At 38.2% G+C, this 17,035-nt stretch overlaps 1 protein-coding gene across 2 annotated transcripts in view; it reads left to right on the top strand.

Moving 5' to 3' along the window:
- LOC126248356 (membrane-associated guanylate kinase, WW and PDZ domain-containing protein 1) overlaps positions 1 to 17,035 on the top strand; it is a 408,513-nt gene that overhangs the window by 290,620 nt on the left and 100,858 nt on the right. For both annotated transcript variants that reach the window (XM_049949272.1, XM_049949273.1), the window contains exon 6: positions 14,347 to 14,463. In XM_049949272.1, the coding sequence (XP_049805229.1) occupies positions 14,347 to 14,463 (117 nt within the window). The remainder of the gene's footprint in view (positions 1 to 14,346; positions 14,464 to 17,035) is intronic.

Genomic DNA, 17,035 nt, shown 5'->3' with positions numbered 1-17,035 from the left:
AATTACCGTCCACAAGAATCCCTAAACAGGATAACTAACAACGATACCTTCCATCTAAAACATGTAACAACAAATACGGCAAGAAAAGCAATAATGAGAATCTCTTCTGATGCAATAGGCAACGACAGTATCGGTATAACCATGATTAAGAATGTTGCCGATATCTTAGTGCCTGTCTTAACTGACATATTTAATTTTTCCCTCGTGAACGGAATATATCCCACTGCATGGAAAAGAAGCCTAATTCGACCCATCCCTAAGATCGAAAACCCGCAACTGCCTAGTGATTACCGACCAATTAGCATACTGCCTGCTGTTTCCAAAGCACTTGAATATATTGTTCATGACCAAATCACTGAACACTTGCATGAATTCAGCCTATATGACAAATTTCAGTCCGGTTTCCGTAAACATCACAGCACAAACACTGCTCTAATTAAAGTAACTGATGACCTGAAATATGCCATCGACAATCGAAAGGCAACAATATTGACGCTACTGGACTTCAGCAAAGCTTTTGACACTGTTAACTTTGACATATTGCTCAGAAAAATGCAACAGCTTAATTTCTCTGATAGTGCAATGAGATGGTTTGAAAGCTACTTAAAAGACAGACAGCAATGTGTTGTCTGCGTAAATGAAAAATCTTCCTGGAAACATGTTTCCTCGGGAGTGCCACAAGGATCAGTCTTAGGACCACTTTTGTTTTCGTTATATGTCAATGATATTTCGTCGGTTCTGTCCTCCTGTAAATATCATTTCTATGCCGACGACCTCCAGCTCTACCTAAGCATCAGACCTGAAGATGTAAACACTGCTATCGCTCAGATGAATGATGATCTGTCTTCAGTAGTGACATGGGCGAAAAACCTGGGGCTTAAATTAAATGCAAAAAAGATGCAAGTAATCATAATAGCCCATCAGAAATTAATAAGTTCAGATTTCCGCGAACGGCTACCTCCTATTCTGCTCGACGGTACTCCAATACTATATCAGAAAACAGTGAAGAATTTGGGTGTAACTTTGGATGAGCATCTCAACTGGGCGGAGAATACAGTCGCAGTGTGCCGAAAGACGTCTGCTTGTCTCTATGCTCTCAAAAAGTTTCGGAACATATTTCCACAGGACTTGAAACGCCAGCTCGTGCAAGCACTCGTTCTACCGAACCTCCACTATTGTGATGTGATTCAACAAGGCATGAGTAGTGAAAACAAAAGACGGCTAGAGCTAACCATGAATGCCTGTGTGCGTTACACCTGCAACATTCGCCGATACGATCATGTTAGTGCTTCATACTCCGAGCTAGGGTGGCTGCGGCCGGACAAATTGCGTGACTACCACACTCTAAGTCTACTCCACCGACTCCTCGTCGCGCAAGCACCCCAGTACCTTGCTTCAGAGATTAAAAACCTGTCATGTCATCATAATCGAAACACGAGGTCACTCTTATTTGGTATCCTAACTGTGCCCACTCACAAAACAAAAACTTTTGCAAACTCCTTCTCAGTTGCCACTGTCCGCCTCTGGAACAAACTGCCCCTTACCTTGCGCAAAATTCAATCTCCTGCTGCTTTTAAGAAGAAGTTGAAGCATTTCCTACTATCATCCTCATAAAGTTCTCCACAAAATTAATGTACAAGGGCAATCCCCTCATCTGTCAAACAGCAAAGCTAGCGTCTCCTATCTTGCTCCTGAGATGCCTTCCTCTTCATCTATCTCTATTAGCCACGCAATATTCTTTTCCTTTATATTTCCTTAATTATGTTTCATCATGTCTCTTTATTCTTCTCCTCCCTTCACCATGAGTCTCCCTCATACTCCCTGCTGCCAGCACTCCTACCTCAAATCTGTCTGTTCAATAATGTCTAATTATAACAGTACTTGTGATCTAAGAATATAAACTCTATATGTATGTATTTTTCCAGGTGTACCTTTCAAATTGTTTATTTCACTTTTTGTACTAGATGTAGTTTAACATGCCTACTAAAACATATGAATGTAAAATAAGTAGAATGCCTGGTTAGATGTAAGAGAGGGCCTGATGGCCCTAATCTTGCCAGGTTAAATAAATAAATAAATAAATAAATTATCCACTTCACTATGCTTGAACTTCAGGAACACACAACCACATCTTTTATGTTATGATCTTGTGGAGGCTTTAATGTTATTAACTGACATTTAATTATAATAAATCATGCCAAGAACAATGCATTTTTGATGATTCTTCAATGCATCTTTCCTTGAAACGGTATACTTTCATAACACACAACTTATGATACAAGAATAACCAAATAAGAAAATTCTTTAACGACCAGTACAATGTTTTCCCATCATTTTATTCAATAAATCATACTGAGATATTGTATGGGGGGGCCAAAGTCACACAAGGGATGATCCCTGTGGTTAATGAGACCAGGCAGACAGGTTTTTTAGGTTAAAGCCAAAGTCCAGACAACAATCTAGAAGAATAGAATAAAAGAAGCTTCATGTACAGTAAATAGGGATAAATTAAAATTATTGGATGTGAGCTCCGCTAGTTGTGCAAAACACCATTTTTCTCAGTACCCAAACATGTTTTGGCACCACTGTGCCATCATCAGTGGGTTTTCATTTTTATTTATTCTGCATGTGAACATGTTTGGGTACTGAGAAAAACTGTGTTTTGCTTAACTGGCGGACCACACAGCCAACAATTTTAACTGCAAACATGGCCAATACAAGGAGCTGCAAATCAAAATGATGGATAAGTATCAACTTACTTCATCAAAGTATCAGGGGAATAAAAAATAAAGTAGAGGAGCTGTTAGTGTGTTTAGATGATCACAGAAATAAGAATGAGATTGATATACTTTGTCTGTCTGAACACCATGTAACTGTGGGGATGGAAAGTGTCAGTATAAATGGGTATAATTTAGCATCTTACACTTGCAGATCTAGCATGGATAAAGGTGGAGTTCCCATCTTCGCAAAACAAGGGTATAAATACAAAACTGTAGAAGCAAGCAAACTTTGTGTCAATCAGCACTTTGAATTTTGTGCATGTGAACTACATCTAGATAATGTAGTGTAGACATTAGCAACAGTAAACAAGTAGCCAATGTATTTAACAACAATTTCTTAAGTGTAGGTGAAAAAATTGATGAGAATAGCTCAAAAGAAAAAGCAAAGCAGTACATGGAAGAGTCAGTTTTGAGAAATCTTAAGTCAGATTCATTTTCACCTAACATTCTCTTGTGAAATAAGGACAAATCATTAAATTTTTGGAAAATAAATGTTCTATTGGGGTAGATGACATCTCTAACAATATAATAAAACAATGTGGAGCAGTTACAACTGATGTTCTGAGTCACATATGGATTGCATCATTAATTCAAGATATATTCCCAGACAGGTTAAAATATGCCACTGTCAAGCCTCTCTGCAAAAAAGGGGTGGCACAGATGCCAATAATTACCAGCCAGTATCCTCACTTACAGCATTTTCAAAAATCATTGAGAAAGTAATGTACTCAAGAGTGGTTAGTGGTTAGCCATCGCAACAGTAACGGGATACTTACAAGGGGAGGCCACCAATTGTGAAATTCAGATTAGATTCATACTGCGCATAATAAAAGCTCATGGCCAAAGGTGTAATGTGGCAAAGCACCAAGATGCACTTCTCAGCCGTTGTCGAGAAAATCCCGTCCGCACTGATTTTCGACGATGGTATAAGTTGCGCTAGGGACCGCATCTACCTTCTTTCGAAGTTAGCACGCAACTACGCTGTTATGCGGCGGCTCGTTTCGGCCCATTCAACATCTGTCCTTCAAGTGTAACGAGCGAGTAACGGAGTTTATATTTCATACCTGCCACAGCAAATTTGTGTTCGTGGTGTCTCTATTCTAATTCGAACGTTTGACTTACGCTATACGTATTCGTTTCGGAATATCGTTTCTACGTCTTCCGTTAACTATACATGGATAACATTATGAAGATAATTAATAACATTTGTGAAATACAACTTTGTTTGCGGAAGATGTTCGAAGTCGCCAGTTTTTCCACGACAAACGACTTTCAACAACTTATTATATGCATAATTGTTGCAACTGATTGCCGGGAATTATATATATATATATATATATATATATATATATATATATATATATATATATATATATAAAAAAGAAAGAAAGTGATGAGACTTACCAAACAAAAGCGCTGGCAGGTCGATAGACACACAAACAAACACAAACATACACACAAAATTCTAGCTTTCGCAACAAACGGTTGCTTCGTCAGGAAAGAGGGAAGGAGAGGGAAAGATGAAAGGAAGTGGGTTTTAAGGGAGAGGGTAAGGAGTCATTCCAATCCCGGGAGCGGAAAGACTTACCTTAGGGGGAAAAAAGGACGGGTATACACTCGCACACACACACATATCCATCCGCATATACACAGACACAAGCAGACATTTTGTCTGCTTGTGTCTGTGTATATGCGGATGGATATGTGTGTGTGTGCGAGTGTATACCCGTCCTTTTTTCCCCCTAAGGTAAGTCTTTCCGCTCCCGGGATTGGAATGACTCCTTACCCTCTCCCTTAAAACCCACTTCCTTTCATCTTTCCCTCTCCTTCCCTCTTTCCTGACGAAGCAACCGTTTGTTGCGAAAGCTAGAATTTTGTGTGTATGTTTGTGTTTGTTTGTGTGTCTATCGACCTGCCAGCGCTTTTGTTTGGTAAGTCTCATCACTTTCTTTCTTTTTAGATATATTTTTTCCACGTGGAATGTTTCCCTCTGTTATATATATATATATATATATATATATATATATATATATATATATATATATATATATATATATATATATACAACAAAAAAAAAAAAAAAAAAAAAAAAAAAAAAAAAAAAAAAAAAAGGTTGCATGGCGCGAGATTCGATCCGGCGACCTTTGGATTACGAACCCGAGCGCTTACCGCTGCGCCACGACGCTGTAGAAAAATTATTAATTGTAGAGAGTATTTCACGGCAACGGTTTCTTTTAACTTTTTAACTGTCAATTTTCTCGACAACGGCTGAGAAGTGCATCTTGGTGCTTTGCCACATTACACCTCTGGCCATGAGCTTTTATTATGCGCAGTATGAATCGAATCTGAACTTCACAATTGGCGGCCTCCCCTTGTTAGTAAATCACAGTTAGGATTTCAAAAATTCTGTTTCACTGAGATGGCAAATCCAATTCCACTGCTTACATAATAGAGTCTTTAAATAGTGAAATGACACCAATAGGAAATTTCTGTGACTTATCCAAAGCATTTGATTGTGTGAACCATGACATTATATTACAGAAATTGCAATTCTAGGATATAAGTGGAACAGCTTATGAGTGGTTTAAGTCATATCTACAGAAAGGAAAGCAAAAAGTTTCTTTATGTGGTTTAAGTGATTTAAGGAAGTTTGCCACTTCATCTAACTGGGGTGAAATTACATTAGGTGCTCTACAGGGTTCGATCATGGGTCCCATTCTATTCTTGATATACATGAATGACTTCCCTTCTTATCTGAAATAAGAAGCTAAACTGACACTGTTTACTGATGATACAAGCATCATTATTAATCCAGTGAAAGAAAATCCAGTAGAAAATGATACAAATAATGTCTTTGGAAAAGTTATTTATTGGTTTTCTGGGTATGGGCTTTCTCAACTTTGAAAAGTCACAGTACATCCAATTTTCTGCTACAATGAGTGCAGGTCCTTCAATAAATATAACATATCAACGGAAGTCAGTAGCCATGGTAGAGCATACTAAGTTTTAGGGTGTGCATATAGATGAGAATCTTAACGCGTAGACACGTTCAGAGTACCAGGTAGAAGGACTGGTGGCGCACGTAAACATGTTCAGAGCACACAGGGACAGGTGTTAACATGGCCAGAGCAGTTAAAGGGTTAATTGGAAAATTCATATTTTGGATCTCCTCAAGTGACTAGGTTCAGCAACTTTGGCAATCAGAATAATTGCCAATTTTGAGGATATAGAAATTAGTAAGTTAGCATTGTATAGTATTTAACTGGGGCCTAGAAACGATGGAGAGGCTTCGTCCCCACTGCAGCCCGCAGTGGTACACAACCCCACAACAGGCTACAGCAGTCCACTCACCCCACCACCACCACCTCACACTGAACCCAGGGTTATTGGTGTGCGGTTCAGCCCCCAGTGGACCCCACACCCCCCAGGATTGTCTCACACCAGACGAGTGTAACCCCAATGTTTGCACGGTAGCGTAATTATGGTGTACGCATATGTGGAGAAAGTGTTTGCCTAGCAATCACTGGTATAGTGTATCTGAGGTGGAATGAAGGGAACCAGCCTGCATTCGCCGATGCAGATGCAAAACCACCTTAAAAACCATCCACAGACTGGCCGGTGCACTGGATCTTGACACTAATCTGCCGGGGACAGGCATGCCTTCCCACCTGGAAAGCAGTGCATTAGACCGCACGGCTAACCGGGTGGGCAAGCTTAGCATACTTTGCATACTGCCACTCTCTGATGTCATATGGAATAATATTTTGGGGTAACTCAACACTTAGGCGAAAAGTATTCACTGCTCAAAAGAAAATGATTAGAATAATGTGTGAGGCTCATAGTTGCACATCTTGTAGGCATCTGTTTAAAGGGTTTGGAATTCTTACAACAGCCTCACAGTACACTTACTCAGTAATGAAATTTGTTCTCAACAACATGGACCAGTTTAAAAACAACAGTGACATTCATGATTATAATACCAGAAGAAAGAAAGACTTATACTATCCTCTACTTAACCTATCTTTTACACAGAAAGGGATAAAATACGCTGTTGTAAAACTTTTTGATAAATTACCGGATGAAATAAAAAGTCTGACAGACAGCAATAATAGTTTCAAAAATAAATTGAAATCGTACGTCCTTGGCAACTCGTGCTGTGTAGTATATCGTGCTCGTGTAGTATATTGAGAGGTTGTAACAATGGAAAATTGTACTGAAATGCAGGAGGATCTGCAACGAAATGACTCATGGTGTAGGGAATGGCAATTGAATCTCAATGTAGACAAGTGTAATGTGCTGTGAATAGATAGAAAGAAATATCATTTATCATTTAGCTAAAATATAGCAGGTCAGCAACTGGAAGCAGTTAATTCCATAAATTATCTGGGAGTAGGCATTAGGAGTGATTTAAAATGGAATGATCATATAAGAGTTGATCGTCGGTCAAGCAGATGCCAGACTGAGATTCATTGGAAGAATCCTAAGGAAATGCAATCCGAAGACAAAGGAAGTAGGTTACAGTACACTTGTTCGTCCACTGCTTGAATATTGCTCACCAGTGTGGGATCCCTACCAGATAGGGTTGATAGAAGAGATAGAGAAGATCCAACGGAGAGCAGCGCACTTCATTACAGGATCATTTAGTAATTGCGAAAGCATTACGGAGATGATAGATAAACTTCAGTGGAAGACTCTGCAGGAGAGATGCCCAGTGGCTCGGTACGGGCTTTTGTTGAAGTTTTGAGAACATACCTTCACCAAGGAGTCGAGCAGTATATTGCTCCCTCCTACGTATATCTCGCAAAGAGACCGTGAGGATAAAATGAGAGAGATTAGAGCCCACACAGAAGCATACCGACAATCTTTCTTTCCACGAAAAATACGAGACGGGAATAGAAGGGAGAACTGATAGAGGTACTCACAGTACCCTCCGCCACGCCCCTTCAGGTGGCTTGCAGAGTATGGATGTAGATCTAGATCTAGATAGATGAATTCTTGAATAGGAATAAATAAATCTATAGGTATAATATATCCATTTTGTGCCATTTAAGGAAAAGGGGTATGTAATAAAAATTTTAAGCTTTAAAAAAAAAAAAAAAAAAAAAATAGAAGAAGGAACCTTGATTCACGCACGCATTTCGTATGCATTTGACATATTCTGCATCGTAACGGTTACCGTGAGATTGATCAATGGAACACGTAATTAACTAACAATAATCACGCATTTTGAAGAGATCCTCAATATGCTGGTGCTACAAAATGCCATATATTCATAGGACGTAAGTTATAATAGGAAACCCGCCATGTATGGGCTTCAGCTGGAAACAAAAAAATCCAGTATAGTATGTCCCAAGCTGTTCATGATGTAGAGAGTGTTCTTGCCTCAAAGAAGCTAAGTGTAGGTCAGTATCAAAAGAGAGTAGGAAGAAGAGAGAGATGCTAGGTAGTAGCCATGGGAGGGGTGTAGGGCCAGATGGTCCAGGACAAATTAGGAACAGGGTACCAGGTCAAGTGTTGTGAAGTCAAGTGCTGGCCTTGGGCAGGTGACAGACGCCATAGGGAATTTGTGCAAAGTTTTTGTGAAAGAGGATCAGGATATTGTAGTAGATGGAGGAAGGAACAGCCTGGCTAAGGGCAGTACTTAGGAGCAAGGAACAACCTGACTAAGGACAGTAATTTCAGCACTATGGGTGACCTGGATGAAATAAGAGTAGCAACTACTCACACCGAGTTAGTTTCGTGGAGGTCCTGCAGTGCCATGACCGGCCCTTGGTAAACACTGATTTGAGCCAGGAGAACACCAAGTTGAGCAGACTGCTGCTAACTGAAATGATATCTTATATGAGTGCAATGCCTGTTGTTACAATTGGGAGCTGGGGATATACTAGGCATGATTGGCACCTGAATAGGAGAATGAATGATAGATTGGCTGAGCTTCTTGCAGAAAATGTACAGGTGGTTGCCATCACCCAAAGCAAGATCTTTGTGTTTATGTATGTCAGAGAGGTAACTTTTTTAGGCTAGAATCAGGGTTCAGGCACCCTGTTTTGAAAGAAATCAAATAACAGAAGAGCTCCATGAAATGCTAAAGAATTGACAGAAAATTGGAGTTTGCTTACTTCATCAAAATATTAGGGGATTGAGTTATAAGGTAGAAGAGTTCCTTGTCTGTTTTGAAAATTTAGAGAGCTCTGAAAAGATAGACATCCTTTGCCTGTCTGAGCACCAGATAACCATGGGCTTAGATAAGTTACATGTGAAATATTACACTCTAACAGCTTACTCATCCAGTACTAATACAGAAAAAGAAAGCTCTGCTACCTATATTAAGAGAGTTAACTAGTTCAAAAATATTGAGACAAGTAGATTTTGTAGTGATCAGCACATAGTAATGTGTGATTTTGAATTTATATTGAAAAATAGTTCACTTTTAATTGTAACTATATATGGGTCCCTACTGGGAATTTTGAACTTTTTATGAATAATTTGGGTTTCATTACTACGTTATCTGTCAGACAGCAGCAAGCAGTTAATAATCTGTGGTGACACCATTGTAGATTTTCTAAAGGATTCTGGTAGGAAAAATGATCTGGAAACCTTATTTGGATTCTACAATTTTATCTCGGTAATTAACTTTCCAATACAGGTGTATAAAAGCAGTACCACCCTAACTGATACTGTTTCCTTTAGTGAAACATAGAGCAAGAAAATAACTGTTAACCCAGCAACAAATGCTCTCTCTGATCATGATGCACACTTAGTTAGGATAAATAAGATGAGCATTACAGTAGGGATACTCTTCAGTAGGTATCAATTAAAATAATATTAATGACTCCAGGACAAATGTTTTTAAGAATAGTCTTCAAGAAATGACCTAGGACGATATTTATAATGAACAAATGCTAACATAAAATTTAATCTGTTCCATGATAAATTAGTGTCATCATTTGAACATAGCTGTCTGCAGAAGCTAAACAGACAGTCCATTAAACAGCCATGTAAAAAACCAAAGATCACTAGAGGAATTAAAGTATCTTGTGAAAGGAAAAAGGAAATGTACGTGTTGGCAAGAACAAGTAGACACCCTGCAGTAGTTGCACACTACAAAACTACTCAAAGTTGCTTAGAAAAGTTATTAAAAACCAAGGAACATACCCATAATGTCAGAAAGCAGTAATTCCAATGTAGTGAAATGAGAGACTGGACAACCAGCCATGGAACAGGATAACATCACTACTGAACTGAATGGGAGAGCTATAAGTGATGATTCACAGGTAACTAAGGTATTTAATAATCGTTTCTTAAGTATAGTAGAAAGTATAGGGGCAAGAGGAAAATCACAGCAGTATGTCCAAAAAAGCAGGTCTCATAACACTCAGACATATGAATACACACCACCTTCTGCTTCTGAAATTAAAAAAATTGTATATTCTCTAAAAAATAAAAATTCATATGGTTTTGATGGTGTTTCCAATAGAGTACTAAAGATTTATTCTGATGCAATAAGTCCTGTCTGACCTGAAATATGTAATGCATCGCTAACTCAAGGCATTTTTTCCAGAGAGACTGAAACACTCTGTAGTCAAATGCCTCTTTAAGAATGGTGATAGGACAGATGACAATAATTATACCAATCTGTTTTGCTGCTGACATCATTTTGCAAAGCTTGTTAGAAGGTGATATGTTCTAGAATAGTATCTCACTTGAGGAGCAATAATATTCTCAGGAAATCACGGTTTGGGTTTCAGAAGAACAGCTCCACTGAGAATGCCATTACGCCTTCACTCAACAAGTTTTACAACCATTAAATAATAAAATAGCACCAGATGGGATTTCCCAGAACATGTCCAAAGGATTTGACTGTGTTAATCACAGTATTGTCCTAGATAAGTTGATTTCTTGTGGGATTGATATCTACACATATAATTGAAACTCATTGTCGAGTGAAAGTTACAGGTTATGTGGCCCTACTGGCAGTCCCTGGTATCTGCCTGTTGTACAAGCTGGGCCAAACATTCCGAATGCAAAACACATTTTTGGACACATAGAGTTGTTTATACAAGGACGATTATTATTTCACACCATTTGGTTCATTTTTAAAAATGTTTTGTCTTCATTCCCACGGCTATTCTTATCCCAGCAACAACACTTATTGCAAATACTACCATTATTGAAAACTATAAAAGTTTGAAAGTTTTGCATGGGTCTCCTGATGGATGTAACAAGGGCTATATGTAAGTTAGTGCATACTGAAAGACATATGCCAACCTAAGAAAGGTTAATGATAATCATTTTGTTGGGCTGTTCGATATAGGCTGGATAATTGGCATGTCTCTTATTGCTTGCAGATAAATACAGGGTTTTTGAATATAAACTTTATTGTCAATACAATCTGAAAGGAACATATACTACAATGAAGAGCCGTCCATGGAGATTTGTTCTAACTCAGCACATGCTCAATATGTCCACCATTTCGTTTCCTAACTTCCTTCAAATGAACACTGAAGTTAGTGATTATCCTACGGCACATGTCTTCCGTAATTTCACTGCAAGCTTGAAGAATAAGTCTTCTGAGCTCCATTAAATCACGTGGACGTTTCGGGAAAATTTTTTCCTTTAGGTATCCCCAAAGAAAAAAGTTGCATGGGTTGAGGTCTGGACTATTGGGGGGCCAATTTTGTCCATCATTGAAGTGACCTGGAAACCTGAGTGAAATGATCCGCATGTCGAAATGCTCGTGTAAAAACTCCAACACAGTGTGGCCTTGCTCCATCTTGCATGAACCACTGCGTGTTGAAGGGCAAGGCAGTAGCAAGAAGCTGTGGAATGAAGCTATTGTGAAGCATGCTCAAATAATGCTCGCTGTTCACAGTTTCTTCAAAGAATAAGGCTCCAATAAGTCTGTGACTGGAAATTGCTGCCCATGCTGTAATCCTCGGAGCGTAATGTTGTCGTTCATGAAACACTTGTGGGTTTTCAGTGGCCCAAAAGCGTACATTTTGTTGGTTAACCACACCGTCTAAATGAAAATGCACCTCGGCTGAAAACCAAACGTTGTAGAGAGTTTCTTCCCTATCCTCCGCCCACTGAGCAAACAGTAGTCTCTGCAGCTTGTGTTCTTCAGTGAACTTCTGTGCACAGGTCATCTTGTATGGGTACATATGGAGGTCACTTTTAAGAATGCATTGAACGGAGCGTCTGGATATTCTCAGTTGCACTGCTGCCTTTCTATGCGATTTCCCAGGACTTCTCTGTACAGCAACTCGTACGGCTTCAATATTCTCTGGTGAACAAACAGGCTTAGGCCGAGGTCACTTCACTTCCAATACTGTTCCTTCCTGTACAAATTTATCGTACAACCTGTGGATGGTCTTCTTGCAAGGGACCCATCGTGAGTTAAACTGTTGTTGAAAACACCTCTGAGTCACAACAAGGCTTTTCGTTTCATGAAAAAGTAACACAATTGCCAATCGTTGCTGTGGCGTCAGTCTTCCATTGTCGGCCATTGCTGCTTACTAGTCTCCTAGTGGCAGTATCGTGAATTACACGTCATTTCATAACTCATTTGTTTTTCCAAGCTCTGCTGGTACTGCTGTAGAGATCCCAGCGGGATATCTAATGTGTGTCGTAAATTGTGAAAGAAACAATTGGTAACACATTTCGTGCACCACCCTGTACATTTAAAAACTCATTGTCACAGGAAAATGAAGTTTTATTTCTGATTAAATGCACAATGTCTGTAAACATATTTGGTTTATGGCACAATCAATAAAGATTAATGTTAAAAAAATCACATACATATAATCAGTACTGCTATTAGTAAACCATATTATGAAACTTCCTGGCAGATTAAAACTGTGTGCCCGACCGAGACTCGAAATCGAGTCTCGGTCGGGCACACAGTTTTAATCTGCCAGGAAGTTTCATATCAGCGCACACTCCGCTGCAGAGTGAAAATCTCATTCTGGAAACCATATTATACTAACTTTCTGTGCAACATGAGCATTAGAACCTGTAAATTGCTTAGTTCAGCATAGAACTAAAACTGGACTACTAGCAGTAACCCTCTATGGTCCAAGTCACATCAGCTGATTGTTCTTGGTAATGTAGCTTCTTGTTCTTTGTAGACATCAAAATTGTTTTGTAGTCTGGAATTTCTGACCAGCTCTCAATCAAGTACAGGTACAAGCAGTAGTCCTTACATAAGGATGCGGTTGGTGTATTGTGTCACATCTGGTTCTCCACCAGACAAGAGTAAGCAGTGAATAAGGTGTTGGGCTCATATTGAGGGAGGGGGAGGGGGTGAGGCTTAATTCTTTGATTGACTATACAGGTTTAGAACTTCTCTGTTTTCCCTCAGTCACTTCAGACAAATTGTGGGAATGTTCTTTCAGCAATGACATGATCAATTTTGTTCCCCAGTTTTGTCCACCCGAGGTAATGCTTAATCATTAATGACCCCAATGTCATAAAGACATTACACTGTACACTTCCACCCTGTTTCTTCAAGCACCCCCACTTTGACACATCAGTGACTAATATAGCAATTACTTAGTACATAGAGTAATAGTTTGATGTTACATAAAAGATGTTTCAAATGATGTTCTCTCACAAATGAATCACACAGGACTACAACAACTATGAGTGAAGGGCCAGTCAATCCAAATGTGTTCAGTGGAATACAACTGCCACGGGCATTCGATATGCATTTCTTGTTCATAATTATGTCTTAACATGTACCGTAGCTTGCTTTTCTCCTAAAGGTTTTTATAGCTGTGCACAACATTTTTTTTCTTCTTATTCATAATTCATGACTTAACTTGTGCTGTATAAGAAAACAGGAAAAGTGTGTAGTTTCCTCCTCCCTGTCAGTAGTTTCTGAAGATATTCTTCATCAAACACATCAACAGTCAGTCACTAGGTAGTTTTTTGCATGTTCCATGCATCATAATTGCAATATCTTGCCATGATGTGGAATGAGTCAGTTTTGAAGTACACTTTCTCACTGAAAACTATGACAGTATGCTGACCACTTACGTGATTGACCTAGGTTACCTTTATAACACAGTTTTAATTATAGAATATGATACAATTTGCCTAAGAGTTTATTCTATTAAAAAGTTAAGGATGGTTATAAAAGATTCAAGCCACTTTTTAATTAATTCATACCTTTTCTCATTTATATGGGAAATTTTTTAAAAGTATTCTAGAGGAATACTCTTATAACAAAGCTGTAAACTATGTGCATAGATCTTTATGGAAAATCTGTGTACACTCACTGTGTCAGTAACTCTCTATGATCCAGGTCACGTGCACGCCAGCTGAGTGTTCTTGACAATACAGCATGTTCAGTTTTCAGTCATCAGCATTTACTGCTCAGTTTTGTTACGTATGGAGAATACTCCAGTTGTCCTAATGAAATCTCATCAGATGCTGTGTGTTCCAAGAATAATTTAGTATTTAAATGCACAGCATTTGATGTGAACAATCAATTTACCATCATTTAATTGTAGCATGTTTGGCTTCTACCTTTGATGATTGACATGATTTTATTGTTCTTTTCTAGTGACTGGATCGAGTGAGATTGAAGATGGCAGTTACTCACAGTATAGGAAGCCTCAGAATTCACAGTCATCTAGAACAAGTGGAAATGGTCACAGTTCTACATCAAAAAGATCAAATAGTAAGTGAAATATTTTAATAAAATTGATGTATTAAAATAAAATGACAGCACATACAAATATATCGGTCCCTCTCCCACTTCCCCTCTCCCCCCCCCTCTCCCATTTACCTCCCTCTCTTTTTCTCCAATTACTTTTATTTATGAAACATACAGTACCTGGCATAACGTACAGTCACCATCTACACTAATAATAAAACTGTAAAACTATCTTCTGTTTGGACACACAATCTTCAAAAGTACTAGACGAATTTTCATGAGGGTTTCACAGGTAACTTGAGTGTGACTTGGGGCAACATGTAGGCTTTATTTCATGAAAATCAGATTATGGAGAATATAATATAATATAATATAATATAATAATCCACCCTCTCCATAAAAAAGGAGATAAAAGAGACACCAACAACTACAGGGGCATATCCTTGTTACCAGTGGCATACAAAATACTTTCTAAAGCACTTTTAAATAGAATATAGGAACAAGCAGGACCTAATATAGCAGATTATCAAGCAGGATTTAGAAAAGGTAGATCATGTGCAGAACAGATTCTTAATTTAAAAACAATTTTGAGAGTGAGAGCTATACAAAATAAAAATACACTAGTTACTTTTGTAGACTTCAAGAAGGCCTACGACTCAGTTGACAGACAAACACTATTCCAGATACTTTATGAATCAGGGATAGATGAAAACACCAGAAGACTTGTTGAACAAACGCTCACAGATACAACATCAAGAATTAAGTTTCAAGGCGAAATTTCTGAACCATTCAAAATAAAAACAGGAGTTCGACAAGGTGACGGACTGTCCCCAATTCTCTTTAACTTGGTTTTAGATAAAGTAGTAAAAACATGGGAAAACACATTAAAAAACGGAGGCACAAAGGGTATAAGCATGGGCCAAGGAAAGAACAAATTCGAAGTAAAATGTTTAGCCTTTGCGGATGATATGGCATTGATAACTGAAAACCGAACAGACGCAACAGTTATGCTTGATATGTTACACGAGATTGCTGAAAAGACTGGGCTAAAATATCCTACGAAAAAACCGAGTATATAGAACACAAACATAATACAGAAAAGTTTATGAAAACAAAGTATGGAAAAATTAAAAGATTTGATAGATTCAAATACCTGGGGGAGTGGATCCAAGCCAATGGACTGGATAACACAACAAATAAAGAAAGAATAAAAAAGTTAGAATTTGCATATATATTAACACAAAACTACTACAATAAGAAATCAATATCCATACAAGCAAAGATTAAACATTATAATTCAGTTATTAGGACACAAACAACATATGGGTCATAGTGCCTAACATTGAATAAGAAAGGTGAATTAAGATAACTAGAAAAAAGAGAGAGAAAAATATTAAGAAAAATTCTAGGTCCTGAGAGAAACAAGGAAAATAGGTGGGTTAAAAGGAGAAATGAAGACCTATACAAAAATACAGAAAAGATCACAGATACAATGAGGAAGAGACGGCTAAAATTTTATGGACATTTAAAAAGAATGAAAGAAACATGGATTACAAAGAAAATTTTTAATTACGTTAGTAAGCTGAAAAAAACTGTAGGATGAATAGAAGCGGTAAAGAAAGACGCCAACAAAATAGGTGTTACAGAAGAAATAATACGTGACAGGAATAACTTTAGGCTACCTATAGAAAACGCAAACTATGAAGAAGATGCGCCAAAACCTCGACCCAAGAGAATGTGGACAGATGAGCAGAGACGAGCAGTTGGCGAGAAAATGAAGAAGTACTGGGAAGAACGGAAGAAAAAGAAACACCATAAGTCTTAAGTTGTATGCGGTCCATAGCTGGCCAAATACATAATAAAAAAAAAGAAAAAACTTAAAGTTATATAATACCGGGTGATCAAAAAGTCAGTATAAATTGGAAAACTGAATAAATCACGGAATAATGTAGATAGAGATGTACAAATTGACACACATGCTTGGAATGACATGGGGTTTTATTAGAACCAAAAAAATACAAACATTCAAAAAATGTCCAACAGATGGTGCTTCATCTGATCAGAATAGCAATAATTAGCATAACAAAGTAAGACAAAGCATAGTGATGTTCTTTACAGGAAATGCTCAATATGTCCACCATCATTCCTCAACAATAGCTGTAGTCGAGGAATAATGTCGTGAACAGTACTGTAAAGCATGTCCGGAGTTATGGTGAGGCATTGGTGTCGGATGTTGTCTTTCAGCATCCCTAGAGACGTTGGTCGATCACGATACACTTGCAACTTCAAGTAACCCCAAAGCCAATAATCACACGGACTGAGGTCTGGGGACCTGGGAGGCCAAGCATGACGAAAGTGGCGGCTGAGCACAATATCATCACCAACCGACGCGCGCAAGAGATCTTTCACGCGTCTAGCATATGGGTTTTTTTTTTTTTTTAATAAAACCCCATGTCATTCCAAGCATGTGTGTCAATTTTTACCTCTCTATCTACATTATTCTGTGGTTTATTAAATAATTTATTATAAATGTGAAAGTAACTCTGTCTGTTATATTTTCATGACTAAACAATTGAAATGATTTTGATGAAATTTG

This window comes from Schistocerca nitens, chromosome 3 (assembly GCF_023898315.1).
Source record: "Schistocerca nitens isolate TAMUIC-IGC-003100 chromosome 3, iqSchNite1.1, whole genome shotgun sequence".
Taxonomy (NCBI): domain Eukaryota; kingdom Metazoa; phylum Arthropoda; class Insecta; order Orthoptera; family Acrididae; genus Schistocerca; species Schistocerca nitens.
Note: the sequence above shows the minus strand (reverse complement) of the source record. Positions and strands in the feature narration are given on the sequence as shown.